A 15,818-nucleotide genomic window follows, 5' to 3' on the forward strand; every position below is an offset into this window, starting at 1 on the left:
AGAAAAAAAATTAATACACGGTACGGATAATGCACAAAATTCATACAAACGAATTGTGCTGATGGAAATTTGCTTTTGATATTATATGATTATCATTATTATCAGTTTTATTCCAAGCCAATTCAATTACATTCTGGCTGGGAGCTTGTTGTAATAAAACAAGTAGACTAATTAATAGAAAAGCATGTTTGTTTGTTTGTTTGTTTGTTTGTTTGTTTAATTGTTTGTTTGTTTGTTTGTTTGTTTGTTTGCTTGTTTGTTTGTTTATTTGATTGTTTTTTTGTGTTTGTTTATTGTGTGTTTAGAGGGGAAATTCCTTATCCCGCTACCACTTTTCCACTCATTAGTAGGCCTATCTTCATTTTAATTTTACCCAAGGAAGATTTTTTTTGTAAAAAATAAAAATTAATCATCATTGAAAAAGTGGTTACATGTATGGCATGGAAAATAATTGTTTGAAATGTTTGGTATTGATCATCACAAGTTTGTTCGGATTCGAAAAATGCGTAAAGACGACTGATTGGTCGAAATAATGAATCATAATCAACCTTAGAAAAGAACTTGAAACGGACAAAACAATGACTAAAGGAGTCGCTACATTATTCGTCTCAATTTCAACAGAGGGCGTTTACCCCAAAAAAATTTTTTCCGTTTCAATTTCAACAGAGGGCGTTTACCCCAAAACATAGACCTTATCGCAAATACCAATGCGCAAGCGCAGACTGTTGAATGAGGTGCATTGTGGGATAGATATGGATCAAATTTGGATACCAGCAAGACCACAATGCACCTAATTCCAAGCTTTACGCGCGCGCCCCGGTATTTGCGAAAAGGTCTATTTTTTCGGTTTCAATTTCAACAGAGGGCGTTCAGCCAAAATTGAGTTTCAATGTAATCGCCCAATAAGGCTATTTAAAGCGCAAGCATTATAACAGGTACACATTAAGGCCGTGTCCGAAACGGCGACTTCGGCTACAGCTACGGCTGGATCGCGCGCGTCTGCCTATTCTTCAACACTGGTAGACGCGCTGATCTAGACGTAGCTGTAGCCGAAGTCGTCGTTTCGGACACGGCCTAAATGTTGGGCTTGATTGGGCGATTTAATAAAATTCTTTCTCTTTAATCTTTCAAAATGGCAGCCCACTTTGAACAGACGTGTTCGGTTGTTTCCAATGGAATTGTTCCTGTGAATAAGTATAAATCCACTCGAACGGGTCTACAGGTCTTCATAGCTGAAGTAGAAGGTCCACTTGTGAATGGCTTCTTCTGTTTAGGTGAGAAATTGAAGGAAAAATAGTTTGCAGTTAGTGAGTATTTCGGTTGCAACGGACGCTATCCGGTTGATATGGCCTGGTGAACACGGAAAGGTTCAAATTGTTTTTGGTTTTCTTGCTGGAAATCTTTGGTCGGTAGCTGTAATATTACTTGAAGTCTTTTCAACCAATTCAAATTATAATTTATATTCACTGCTGATTGAGTTTCCCTCTTCATACAAGATTCGTACAATGGATAATACATTGAATCATAACTTTATAAATTAAATATCAAATTCAAAAGTCAAAACAACCTAGAATGTAGAAATGTGTTGATCAATTGACTGAACTATGAATCAGTTTAGAGTAAGAGTAGGCAAGAGTGGCTTTTTGGGGGAGTTAAAGGTTCACGCCTTGGCCCAATATCATAGAGCTGCTAAGCACAACAATTTGCTTAGCATGATTTCATGAAATTTCTTCCTTCCCTTGAATGATATAAAAAGGATTACCAACCAAATTTCCACATGATTTCAGGATGAAACATCAGCTGCCTGAATACCAGTAATTAACAATATGCAACAAATGGACATTTTGTGGATAATCCTGTTTTTAAAAAGGAAGACATTTCATGCTAAGCAAATTGTTGTGCTGAGCAGCTCTATGAAATTGGGCCCATGTTTTAGTTAGGAAGACTCTGTCCTGATTCGTTGTTTGTCAAAAGCAACCTGATTGAAGTTCCATTGTTGCTTTATTGTTCTTTTTTCTTGTTTTCCAGTTATGACGCAAGAAATTTATTGGGTCATTTATTCTGCAATTTTACTTTTCAATTTTCAATAATTTAGTTTTATTGCAAAGTCGTTTTTCTATTTTAATTCTGAATCATTTTGTTTTATCCTTCCACTGATTGGTGTGACATACAGCCACATTCAAGCCGCCTTAATCTCTACAGCACCTCCTCTGTGTAGCTACTTGGCATAACAATACATGCTTAGTGCATTCATTACTCTGATTATTGTATCATTTAATTATTACCAAAGCAACCGAGGCACACGACGACGATGGACTACCCCATACCTTGGAGCATCTTATTTTTCTTGGAAGTGAAAAATACCCATTTAAGGTAATTATTAATAAAAATTACTCATAAAATTTAGACCACTACTTTACCCAGGCAGTTTAACCAAGATGGGGTTATAGTACAAGGAGTTAAGTACGAGGGAAAGGTGTTTATAAATGTACTTTTTTTAATTTGTACATGTAGGGAGTGCTCGACATGCTTGCAAACCGGTGCCTTGCACAGGGTACCAACGCATGGACAGACACCGATCATACCTGCTATACAGTCATGACTGCTGGGAGCCAGGGATTCCTGAATCTTCTACCCATCTATCTAGATCATGTTCTCTACCCGACACTAACTGTAAGTTGCTTTTAAAGGAACATTACAGAATTGGTAAGACAAAAACTTGTCTAAGTTCACAGATTACATAAAACTTACACGATGATGATAATAGTACAAAAAATCCCCAGAAATATTTCTGTCTGAAACGCTTAGCTACTTTTTTGTGCTTAAGCAGCTCAATGAAATTGGGCCAAGGAGAGAACTGGGTCGACCTGGGGAAGCTAATCAAATTCACCCAGTAATAACAAGTTTTTATTTTGACTTGACAGGAAGCTGGTTATGTTACTGAGGTCCATCATGTCAATGGAGAAGGCGAGAACGCTGGGGTTGTTTACTGCGAAATGCAAGGACGAGAAAACAGTGGGGAAAGTCGATCTCATCTTGCTATGCTTCGGGAGATGTATCCTGGACATTGTGGTTATAAGGTACGTTGGGCGTGTCGTGGCCGAGGAATCTAGTTTACTGGATCGAGGCTCTGCTGCTTCTGATTAGAAGAGTGTGGGTTCGAATCCCGGTCGTGACACTTGTGTCCCTGAGCAAGACACTAACTATAATTGCTTCTCTCCACCCAGGGGTAAATGGAGATGGTTCTTGTGATTGATTTAGCCGAGTAGCGCATATATTGCGCACAGGCTGTTTACTCCCCAAGGACCTGAGATGGTTTAAGGAATGATTGAAACCCCAGTGACCAGGGAAAATAATATTGGAATCGCTTTGAGATGCCCTTCGGGTGTGTAAAGCGCTTTATAAAAGTCAGTTATTAGTATTATTAATTTGATGGAATTTAATTTTGTTTCAGTCCGAGACCGGGGGTATCATGAGGAACCTTAGGGAAAGTACATCGAACACCAAGGTCAGACAATATCATCAGGATTTCTACCGCCCTGACAACCTATGTCTCATCATCACGGGGCAAGTCAAACCTGAGGAGGTATTCAAAGCATTAGAGCCATTTGAAGAGAAGATTATAGCTAAGGTAAGGAGGTTGTGAACATGAATCATAAAATAAACACTTAACAATTTTACCAGCAGAATTAGCTTGGGATGAGTCTTCGACCTATACAGTCACCATTAACTTTGAAGCCCCATAGAAATTGAACTCAATGACATCCAATGATTACACCCCATGTTCTTAGACCTTAGCCGCAAGTTAGATTTTGGCTATTTTCTTTGGATATCGACTGAGTATGCTCACCAATATACACACAGTATTTGTTTTGGTTCTGTGGCTTCAGTGAATGTATCATGGTTTATGTATAATATGATAGAAAAGTTTGGGAGCAGCCAAAATCAGTTTTACACGCATTTTAAGTAGTACAGTTGCGTTCTGTATGAAAATGCGTTAATGTGATTGGCATACTACGTCCACAGGTTAAGCCCAGTAGCAACCAAGGGGGAACTTTTTTATTGAAGCAATGCTTTGGGCATTTTTTGGGGATACCGGCGCTATAGAAGATGTCTTTATTATTATTTCTTATTATTATAATGTCACCACTATCTCAAGTTTCAAGACTCATCTCAAAACATCTGTTCAATTCATCATCATTATTATTCCTTTGTCCCCCTGAGCGTTTAGAGACTGTCTCTTGGAGGTGTTAGGCACTATAGAAATACAGTTATTATTATGATTATTTTTTTATATATTTGATTTAGGGCGCACTACCACCGTATTTGCGCCCCTGGCAGAGTCAGGTCCCACCCCTCACTGAGAGTGTTGTGAAATCCGTTTCATTCCCATCTGATGATGAAGCTAATGGTATGGTGTATGTAGCATGGAGAGCACCTAAAGCTAAGGTAAACAAAATGTAATCATTTGTTCAAAATGTTTTATACTGTACAACTTTAAAGACATTTTGTGAGGCAACAAAGGCGATTTTCTCCATGCCCCCCTGGTTATTGCCTTGGTGCCCTTGAAATGCTCCACAGTAGAAATTTACAATTTCCTCATAGGGTGCCCTTCACCAAGAAGAACATGCCTTGGTGCCCTTGCCCTTTTCAGCAGGTCTGTGCTTTGGTATATATCTATAAGCAGGACAATTCTTTTTAGAACTGAGAAATCTCCCGAATTAAAAAAAATCTACTCCGCGATTGTATAAAAAATAGCCAGACAAGTTCTCAAGAGAACATAATCTACCCAGCAAGTATAATACACATGGCGTTATCGCAAACCATGATATACATTATTATTCTCTCATAGTTGTTGATTTTCTTGTTGTTGATTTGTTGTTGTTTGTTTTATTTTCAGGACCTTTACAGCATGGCAGCCCTCCAGGTCTTGATGGAATACTTGACCGATACTTCGGTCGCTCCGCTACAACGAGATTTTGTTGAGAGGGACGATCCATTCTGCAATAGGGTAAGTAAGAAAGTTTCATGCCTGGAAAAAATTGTCCGAAGTCATTCTACTAAAAGTTGAGTGTCACACGCTTGACTCCTGCTACAGATGTAAAATGGTTCGGGGCAAGTTTTTGTATAGCAACCTCCAGATGAGCAAACCCTGGCAACATTGTGACATACACATCCATTCAGATTCCTGTATGGGTCTCTACCGCCTCTTACGTAACTACGCAAAAGCTTGCCCCTAATCATGTGACATAGAAAGGGGATAGTCTGAGGAATTCAAAATATAAGCTGTACATTGTTTGACTAAGCAAGTCATTGTACCAGACATTATTCAAATCTAACTCGCAAATGGCTTATTAAAGACAAATTTACTTTGGGATTTGGGATTTATATTTTGATTTTGATTTTTCCTAGGTACGCTACTCGGTTATTGAAGCGACAGAGTCCTGCGTTTATGTCAAGTTTGACAACGTTCCTAAAGCAAAGCTACCCGACATCAAGAAAAGGTAAAACAAGTCAACAGTTCAAAGTTCAATTTGATCCGATACCTTTTCTTTGATCTTCTGCTTAGACTGGAAGTAAGTAAAATTTTGCTGCCATTGTGGCCGCCATCTTGGTTTTGGCATTTTGTACAAGCTGTTTGCTTTAAAGTGGTTTAGAGCGCCCCCACATGGCCACAAAACAAACCGCATTTAGCATCTATTAGTTATGTTTATCGTTCCTCTTTGTGCAGACTAGTTATGTTCTAGATGGTATAGCAGATATGAGTAGAATTCTTCATGTTTTATGATTTTGTTCCTTGTAAAGCGGTTTAGAAGCTCCCTCACATGGTCAGAAGTATGCGTTTCACTTGTATTTCTTGCATCATACTTTGCGCAGACGTGTTGATGTTCTCGAGGGTATAGTATTGGGGAAAGAAGTCATTGATTTGAAATGAATGGCTAGCGTTCTCCATTAGTATCTTAGAATGGTTTAGAAGCGCCCTCATGTGCTCAGAAGTATTCATCGGACTTCTATTTCTTGTATCGTTCTTTGCGCAGACTTGTTGATGTTCTTGAGGGGATAGCATCGGGCAAAGAAGCAATCGATATGAAACGGATGGCTAGCGTTCTCCATCGTCGAATCCTAGAATGTCTAAATCATATGGAGGAACGACCTCACGATACTTTTGCCTTCATGGGTATCGGGGACTTCTTGTACGGTGAAGACGAAGACCAGGTAAGAATAAGAAAATAAATTTCAATCAACTCTGGAAAAAAAAAGAATTAAAGACACTGGACACTATTGGTAATTATTCAAAATAAAAACTTACTTGGTAACAAGCAATGAAGAGCTGTTGATAGTATAAAACATTGTGAGAAACGGCTCCCTGTTATACTTCAAAGTACGTGTATAACATAGTTTTTGAGAAAGAGGTATTTTCTCATTGAAAAGACTTTTTGTTCATTGTTATCTTTTACAGCTGGCCCAGCGACTCAATCAAGTTGAGAACTACAAGAAACAAGTCAAGGAACCAGACACTTTCTGGACGAAGCTCATGGCTGCGTACCTCACCTCCGCCAACTCTGTGACAGTAAGTCAAGATTTATTCATTTATTTATTCCGGTTTATGAAGCCAAGGACTCTCGGAAAGCAAACTTTATTACTGTACTACCCAAAAGTACCCAATGGAAAAGGAAGGAAGTTTTAGATTTAGATGTAGGAAACCCCAGAGATTTATACCAGGGAAAACCCATGCAGTCAAGAAAGGACTGAAAACCCAATTCACATAGTGCCCCTCCTGCCTGATTTGAACAGGGGTCCTAGAGGTGCAAGGCGAGGAAAGATACATTTGCGATTTTGATGTTTTGATTCTCCTTTTGTTGTATAGATTATAGGTGAGCCAAGTCAGAAGCTCGCAGAATCCATGGCAGAAGAGGAGAAACAACGAGTTGCTAAGCAACGGGAAGAACTTGGAGAGGCTGGTCTTAAAGCGAAGGATGAGACCCTACAGAAAGCAACAGAAGAGAATGAGGTACCAGACCAAGGTGGCAATTGAATGCCCCGTATTTTTGACCGCGTTAGGGCGCTCTCAAAAGATTCATTCATACCCAAAACAACTATTAAAGACTTGAATACCAAAGACTTTTTCCCTGCATGTTGGCTAGCATGTTAACTACACTTAACATTATCTTTGACATTTCTATACATTTTATTACTGTTGAATTATGTGGCATCCATCTTTTCATAATCATACTCATTGTTAACATGAAAATAAATGTGCATTGAATTGAACATATCCATCATGGTCAATAAGACTTTCAAAGTAGCCGTTAGAACCCACCTCTAAATCAACTTAAACCTAATGATTTGTTTGGTTTTGTAGACTGAGCCGCCTGAAAATATGATCAGCTCCTTATCAGTGCCAGGAACAGACTCCATCCAGTTTCATCCCATCAATCGCCATAGTAACCTCCCTAGCAACAAACCGACCAATGGGGTGGCTGGAATTGATCTGCAGAAGATACCCTTCACGTTCCAGTTAGATGACATCCATACGAACTTTGTTCAGGTTTGTTCAACCTCAAATTATTGTTTTAATTCTGTGGCGTGTCATGGCCTATCGGTTAATGGCACCGGATTCAAACTCTGGGGTTTCTGATCAGTAGAGTGTGGGTTTGGGTCCCAGTAGTGACACTTGTATCCTTAAGCAAGACACTTATGATGCTTCGTCCATAGGACATTGTAGGATGGGACATAAAGCTGTTGGTCCCGTGTTTGTATAACGCATGTAAAAGAACCTGTAGCACCTGTCGTAAAGAGAAGGGGTTCACCCCGGTGTTCCTGGTTTGATTGGCGGCATATTGCGCCACAGCACCTTGTAAACAATTACATTGTGCTTTAAAGGAATAGGTCTCATACTTCAATACGTAGCTCCACACACCTTGCTGGAAATGACACAGGGCTTTAAAAAAGGGCCAACCTTCCTCTTTTTCAAAAGTCAAGAAGCCCCCCCCCCCCCCCCAAAAAAAAAAAAAACTTGTTTGGCCTTAACAAATTTTTGTAGAACAAGCTCGGCTGAAAACTCTAAATGTTGTGTCTTTATATTTCCCTACAGTTTTCTGTCATGCTGGATACATCCTCAATTCCTGCTAAGCTGAAGCCCTATCTACCAGTATTCATTGAGATTCTCTTTGAATCTCCACTCATCAGAGACGGAGGTAATGACAAACAGCGTCCTCTATCAACTGAGTATTCAATATTGTTTCTCTTGAAGACAATCAAAACATACTGATCGAAATGTTGAGTTGTGACATCACTAATTGTTTTTTTTAGAACCACCAAAGCTTATTCAAGAGAATGTTACATGGTATTCCATAAACCTCGGTATATAACTTCTTAAAGGCACTAGGCACTATTGGTCATTTCTCAAAATTAGACTGGCCATCAAGTCCTTTACTTTATATTTTTTCATGTGTGTAGATTTAGTTGTGAGATTGTTGTGACTCAGTCAGCAGCAGACACACTATAGACTAAATCAAGTCTAGGATTAGACTGGTCATCAAGTCATTTACTGTTTATTTATTCTTGTATCACATGAGGGTGTTGTGACACAGTTGGTGACAGACACTCTATCGACTGAATCAAGTCTAGGATTAGACTGGCCATCAAGTCATTTACTGTTCATTTCTCCTTGTGTGTGGGTTTAGTTCTTGTATCACATGAGTATGCTGTGACTCAGTTAGCAGCAGACACACTATGGACTGAACCAAATCTAGGATTAGACTGGCCATCAGGTCATTTACTGTTCATTTCTCGTTGTGTGTGGATTTAGTTATTGTATCACATGAGTATGCTGTGACTCAGTTAGCAGCAGACACTCTATGGACTGAATCAAGTCTAGGATTAGACTGGCCATCAGGTCATTTACTGTTCATTTCTCCTTTTGTGTGGATTTAGTTCTTGTATCCCATGAGGATGTTGTGACCCAGCTGGCAGCAGACACTCTATCGACTGAATCAAGTCTAGGATTTAACGGCAATCGATTCCGATGTGGAGAATTCTCCCAGGTGGCTTTCATTGAAATGAAGGTTCGTTTATTTGTTTATTTATCATTTATTTGTTTACTTGTTTATTTGTTTATTTGTTTATTTATTTATTTTTTTAAATATCTATTTACTTGTTTATTTGTTTACTTACTTGGTAATTTCTTTACTTGTTAACTTGTTTATTTGTTTATCTGTTTGTTTATTTGTTTCTTAACTTTTTTCCCAAGGTTGAGATTGAAAAGTACAAACGTGGTGTTCAGTGGTTACAAGAGCTTCTGTATCAGACGCAATTTGTCGCTGAACGTCTTAAGATTGTCGCCAGTAAGATGATGAATGATGTAGCGAGACTAAAGAGAGATGGACGGACGATTGCCGTAGCTGCTCTCAAAGAACTCAACTTCATTGAAGGTAAGAAGACGCAAAATGATGAGAAAAATATAATAAAATATTGAAGTCTTATATCGCGCAGGTATCTACCAACAAGGTACTCAAGGAGCTTAGTATATAAATTTTTACAAAAAGATTATTTAAGTTTTGAATTCTGAGACCCAGTTATGTAGCATTAACGTCTATGACTATGAATTGCACAAATCAAGAAATTCTAGTCATTGTGAAATCATCAGTTAGCTGGGGATTCCAACCCACAACCTGTGATTGCAAGTCCTCTAGTCATTGTGAAATCATCGGTTAGCTGGGGATTCCAACCCACAACCTGTGATTGCAAGTCCTCTAGTCATTGTGAAATCATCGGTTAGCTGGGGATTCCAACCCACAACCTGTGATTGCAAGTCCTCTAGTCATTGTGAAATCATCAGTTAGCTGGGGATTCCAACCCACAACCTGTGATTGCAAGTCCTCTAGTCATTGTGAAATCATCGGTTAGCTGGGGATTCCAACCCACAACCTGTGATTGCAAATCCTCAAGTCATTGTGAAATCATCGGTTAGCTGGGGATTCCAACCCACAACCTGTGATTGCAAATCCTCTAGTCATTGTGAAATCATCAGTTAGCTGGGGATTCCAACCCACAACCTGTGATTGCAAATCCTCTAGTCATTGTGAAATCATCGGTTAGCTGGGGATTCCAACCCACAACCTGTGATTGCAAGTCCTGCAGCCTTACCACATGGTGACCTTTTTTACCCAAACCAGCGATACTTTCAGTCGCTGATATTTGTTTTATTTTGTTTTATCAGGGAGTAATTTCTACGTTGCCAGTATGATGAGACAGCATAAGTTCTTGTCTGGTATGGTGACGAGATTGGACAAAGATCCGGAAGGCGTGAGTGTTGCACTAGAAATAGATATGACAAGATTATTTGTTTTTGTTTCTTGACATTATATACTTTTAAGGCCAAACAAAAATAAAAACAAGTTAAGCTTCCCTGCCCGCTTCCTTTTTAGAGCCCCCCCCCCTTTTTTTTACTCAATGACTTTTTTCACCCCTCTTTTTAACGATCTTAGCAAAAATGTGTGCAAAATACTTGTGATTAAACTGTGTTTGCCTAAAACAAATTATTCATTTAAAAAAGGACAACCAAATTAAAACATTGATCAGTCAGTTCTCCCTCAAAAATGTTTTTAAAAGCAAGGTTTGATTTAGAAAGCATACAGACAAAACTTTAAACTATTTAGTTTTGAAAATCTGCATTATAGATGAAGAATTTTTGTACTTCATGAAAACTTGTTTAGGTCATCAAGGAAGTGAATGAACTCCGTGACCTTTTGACCTCGCCTAGCAACCTCCGCATCCACATGGCAGCCGACATGAAGAAACTGAAAGAAGTTGGAGATGCCCAGTTGCCGTGGCAACAGTATTTCGTAGAGAAAGATGTCAAAGCTGATACAAAATGGTAGTTAGTCAAAGTTTCCTTCCACCACTTGGTACCTTAATTAAAGACTTTGGAAAAGTTAACCCATATTTCAAAGCGGCCTTGTTCTTCTACTAAGCACTAAACAGTTCTCGTCTCGATTTACCTATATTTTTTACAGTGACAAGTTAGGTCAGATTGCGAGTCAGCTGTTACGCCCAAGTGCGCCCAGTACCCCACTAGGTACCATAGTGGGTGTAGGATCGGTGGAGTCTGCATTCCTGATTCAGACTATACCCTGCATTACGAGTTACCTGGAGCCAGACCTACCAGCTATCATGGTTTACATTGAATGCCTTTGTGCTCTGGAGGTATTTACTTCAATTCTTCTGATTCACTTCAAATCTGCTTAGCAGTAAACTCAAATCTGCTTAACATTAGGCGAAATTGTCAAGTATAAAGAAACTGTTTACAGAGCCAACACTGCTTAGCAGACATTTTCACAATCTACTACTGCTTGGCGTTTATTAAAACCCTGTTTCAGCCCCAGGAATAGGTGGCAACATGCCCCTGGTGCCCCTGGTGACAGTTGATTTGGGCCGCTGGCCAAAATCAGTTAAGTGAAGCCCTCACCTAAGTTGAAGTGTCTGTCCGACCTTGTGATGTTAGGCGAGCTCTCACAATTATTGTTATGATTATTTTTGTCTTCAAGTGAACGAAGAATTCAGTTTAAGAATAAAAAGTACCAACGCCAGAAAGTATAAACTCCAGAGTCATTTTTGTTAAAATTCTATTGAACTATTGTATGTTATTGTTATGTTAAGATCAGCGTGATATTCCAATAATTTCAAGCCATTTGATATTTCTATAGGGTCCAACGTGGAAACAGATACGTGGTCCAGGCCTTGCTTATCATTATCGTATGTACTTGATATTTCTATAGGGTCCAATGTGGAAACAGATTCGTGGTCTAGGCCTTGCTTATCATTATCGTATGTACTTGATATTTCTATAGGGTCCAATGTGGAAACAGATTCGTGGTCTAGGCCTTGCTTATCATTATCGTATGTACTGCCGACCAGAAGAAGGACTACTGTACTTCCAGCTCTTCAAATGCACACATGTTGTCAACGCTTACAAACAAGCCATTGAGATTGTGGTGAGTGTAACAAGTATTAATTTGTATAGTGTTGTGATCTCCCTCAAAATCACAAAATTTGAAATGTTTTTTTTTTGTTTTTTTTTTCATAACTTAAATCAAATTCATTTTCTCCATGCACTACATCTCTTTGGAACTCCTTGCCTGGTGCATGTTTCCCTCCATCCTACAATCTAGACTGTTTGAAGAGGAATATCAATTCCTACCTTCAGCTCCCCCCTGAGTTCTTTTCACATTCAATAATTAATTTGTCGTCTTGTAGCCCCTTACCAAGAGTGGCCTTGTTTTGGGCGAACTTGCATTTATAACAAAAAATGAAATAAAAAATAAATAGAAAAACCTGACACCCAATTTTTTAATTAGTGCCACCACCTCAAATCTGTGCTAGATTATTACTCGCATTTTGATTATTAATAAAACTGCCCGTGCTTACTTTTTACCAGTTATCTAAATAGGGCCTTTATATTCCTTGTGAGCAGCTTTTTAATTTGTTCCTTTTTTCAATGATTTGTGTTGTTTTTATATTGTAAATTGTCATGCAATTTGGCCTTCGGGTCACAATGTGATAATGTGAATAAAATATACCAATATAATATAATATACAATATACAACCTGGGAAGCGCCTAATTTTTTGCATACTTGTTTCTCTGTTTGATGTTATCTAGGAGGGTTACTTGAATGGTACAACGACCTTTGACCCTGTCCAGCTAGAGACTGCCATCAGTAGCGTCTTATATGAAGTCATTGAGAGAGAAGAAACTGTGGCTTCAACTTCTAAAGTCTCTTTACTCAGTTACTTCAGAGGAACCGATCAAAGCTATAACAGGTTGGACAATGGACCAATCCCGTCTATCAATCAAACTGTGCGCGTTCACCCATTTGACCAATCACAGCACTGACTGTGGTCGGACAAACTCGGTCATGCGTGCGCATATATTTGGCACGCGCGGCAGAATCGTGCAGAATGTCATTGGGAGTGTTTGTACGCGTGTCTTGCTCACGTGTGCGATGGGCGGAGCTTATTGGAAAGCCGGAACGATCCATTAATCAATTAATTACTGGAATTTGTATTTATTTTTTCCCTTACTCAAGTGAACAAGAAGCTAGCAGTGATAAACTACAGCTAGAATTGTGAGCACGGGGGATGTTTTATGAATTCTTGAGTTTGAAAGACTGGGCTGATTGGGATACAGCGGCAGAAGCGGGTCGTGAGTTCCAAAGCCTAGCACAGAATGGTATAAAGGATCTCTGATGTTGCGAAGTGCTTGATTTGGGGATGACGGCAGTATGGTGATGTTGTGTACATGACTTCCTAGTAGAGTGGCGTACTGTTTGTCTTTGGGGAAGTTTGAGATAGAAATTTATGGTTTTATTCTAAAGCCATTTTATTCCGCCACTTTGTTAAGTTTTCAAACTTGTTTTCTTTGTCAGAAATCTGTTGTCACAGATCACCAAAGTTACTGTTGCAGACTTGATGCGCATCGGTGAGAAGTACATGCGCCCTCTATTTGATTCCAGTAAATCACGCTGCGCTGTTTGCTGTCAATCCTCAAAGGTTGATGAAGTGAAGGAAGGATTCAAAGCGTAAGTACAGAATAAGGAAATAATAGTGGCTTCTTATAGCAGCAAATCCGTCATTCAGTGACGCTTAAGGTGCTGTAACATACAGTATTTTCCTGCAAGGCATGTTGGAGTGCGTGTGAATTATGAGACATACATGTACTCCTTTAACATAGCAGTATGTAATGGTTTACAAAGTGCTGGGGTGCAATATGCTGTCAATCAAACCAGGAACACCTGAGTGAACCACTTGTCTTTTCAATATAAAAAATAATAATAATAACCAATTCTTATATAGCGCATTTCACAATAACTGTATCAATGCGCTTTACATTAGTGCCCTAGTCATTGGGCCAATAACATCCCTTTTAATGTTTCTCAGCTCCCTTTGGAGTATACAACCTGGGCAACAGTTTATATCACTCCAAAGGCTTTTTCATTCACAATATCAGCCTCTACCCTCGCACTCGCAGGTACCCATTTATACCCCTGGGTAAAGACTAAGCAATTATAGTAAAGTATCTTGCTCAAGGACACAAGTGTCACGATCGGGATTCGAACCCACACTCCCTATGTTCTTTGACGTGCATTACACAACAAGAAGAAAGTATTGGAAATATGTTGGAGAAGAAACATGACAAAACTGTATTCATTGTAGTGGACAACTCAAACAACCATTTTGTAATTATCAATTCCACTTTGCTTCTTTCTTTTAGTCTTGGACGTGATTTGAGCGTGATGGCTACATTGGAAGATGGATTCCAATGATTTGACTCGAGTAGAGAATGAATAACCGAGAATACGCCAATGGATGTAATGTTAATCATGAAGGATATCTTTAAATGTTTGTGGCCCTCTAGAGAGCAGAAATATATAAACTTGTAAGGACACTCTTAAAGACACTGGACACTATTGGTATATGTCAAAGACCAGTCTTCTCACTTCGTGTATCTCAACATATGCATGAAATAACAAACCTGTGAAAATTTGAGCTCAATTGGTTGTCAAAGTTGCGAGATAATAATGAAAGAAAAAACACCCATTTCACACAAAGTCTAAACTTGAGGTCTCGAAATCAAATTCGTGGAAAATTACTTCTTTCTCGAAAACTACGTCACTTCAGAGGGAGTCGTTTCACACAATGTTTTATACCATCAACCTCTCCCCATTACTCGTTACCAAATGAGGTTTTATGCCGATAATTATTTTGAGTAATTACCATAGAGCTTTATATATTGACTAGAGCGCTAACACCCAGTTATACACGCACTAAGGTTTTGAAGACGTGTGGGCGCATCCATGTTTATGTACAAAGAAATACAAAAGCTTGAAATTTTGTACGGCAATTGTACGGCTATTTGCATGATAGTGCGCTTGTTCTTTTTTATGTGCCACCGAAGCAAAAAATGCAGTAAATGTGAACGCACAATCTGCTGATCAGCGCACAAACTGCGAGCGTCATGTGCGTCATGATTAAAAGGCGCGGCAATGTGTGTTCTCTTAAAATTCCGAATTCACGCAACACATCAAACATGTCTGCGCCCAGGGTGGCTTCAAAACGCAGAGCAAGTTAGCGCTCTAGTCAATATATATAGCTCTATGGTAATTACCAATATTGCCACTGCCTTTAATGTAAAACAATGTGAAACAAGTGAAACTTTACAAATGGTGTTTAATGTATGTACTTAGTTAGTATTCCTAAAAATACTTATTCCTGGAAGTGTTTATTTTAGGGACATTAGTTTTTGTGGGAAGTAATCGTTAAAATGATACGTACCATTTTGCCTTCAATAAAACCTTGTTTAGTGATCAGAAAAAAACACTTTAAATCAGAAATTTATTTCTAAAAAATAGTCTGCTTTTAAAGCTGCTTTTTCTTTTTACTTTTCTTTAAGTGTATTTTTTGTATGTTATTCTTGCAATCTTGTAGACATTTTGTGACTATATCGGAGACACTGTAAGTGTTGTGAACTGTTTGTATACATATTGCTATCATATTTTGGATGTTTTTTTTGTGAGGTAAATTTATTCATGCAAGTTTTCAGCTGAATTTCTCTTTTTCTTATAATAGTGCCTTAGAAACCTTAATAACACTCGATAAAGAAGTGTGAAGTCCGACATTACTTTCTTTTTTAAATGTTCATTGTTCAAAAACTTTTCTTTTGTAAAACTAGACTTGTGCAGTCTGTTGGTCATTAAGCTGTCCACATGTTCAAATATATATTAGGTAGACTTGCACAGTCTGTTGGTCATCAAGCTGT

The 15,818-nt window shown here is 38.7% G+C and overlaps 1 protein-coding gene across 1 annotated transcript; it reads left to right on the top strand.

Annotated features, from left to right (window-relative positions):
- Nucleotides 1-1,132: 1,132 nt before the first annotated feature.
- LOC117305354 (uncharacterized protein C05D11.1-like) lies at nt 1,133-14,518 on the top strand. The gene is made up of 22 exons (XM_033790221.1): nt 1,133-1,274; nt 2,291-2,373; nt 2,515-2,673; nt 2,925-3,080; nt 3,455-3,631; nt 4,309-4,449; nt 4,901-5,011; nt 5,413-5,504; nt 6,039-6,216; nt 6,461-6,571; nt 6,869-7,012; nt 7,364-7,549; nt 8,096-8,198; nt 8,938-9,068; nt 9,254-9,434; nt 10,223-10,308; nt 10,719-10,879; nt 11,019-11,208; nt 11,853-11,996; nt 12,663-12,823; nt 13,429-13,581; nt 14,274-14,518. The coding sequence occupies exons 1-22, from the start codon at nt 1,133-1,135 to the stop codon at nt 14,323-14,325; spliced, it is 3,042 nt and encodes a 1,013-aa protein (XP_033646112.1). The 3' UTR covers nt 14,326-14,518.
- Nucleotides 14,519-15,818: the final 1,300 nt, after the last annotated feature.

Source organism: Asterias rubens, chromosome 22 (genome assembly GCF_902459465.1).
Source record: "Asterias rubens chromosome 22, eAstRub1.3, whole genome shotgun sequence".
In the NCBI taxonomy this organism is placed as follows: domain Eukaryota; kingdom Metazoa; phylum Echinodermata; class Asteroidea; order Forcipulatida; family Asteriidae; genus Asterias; species Asterias rubens.

What these genes read in the sequence shown, in the direction of transcription:
- LOC117305354 (XM_033790221.1), top strand. Translation starts at nt 1,133, where the DNA reads ATGGCAGCCCACTTTGAACAGACGTGTTCGGTTGTTTCCAATGGAATT. An exon ending in TGGCTTTCATTGAAATGAAG is followed by an intron (nt 9,069 to 9,253) that starts GTTCGTTTATTT and finishes TTTTTTCCCAAG; the next exon opens with GTTGAGATTGAAAAGTACAA. An exon ending in TGGACAAAGATCCGGAAGGC is followed by an intron (nt 10,309 to 10,718) that starts GTGAGTGTTGCA and finishes AAACTTGTTTAG; the next exon opens with GTCATCAAGGAAGTGAATGA.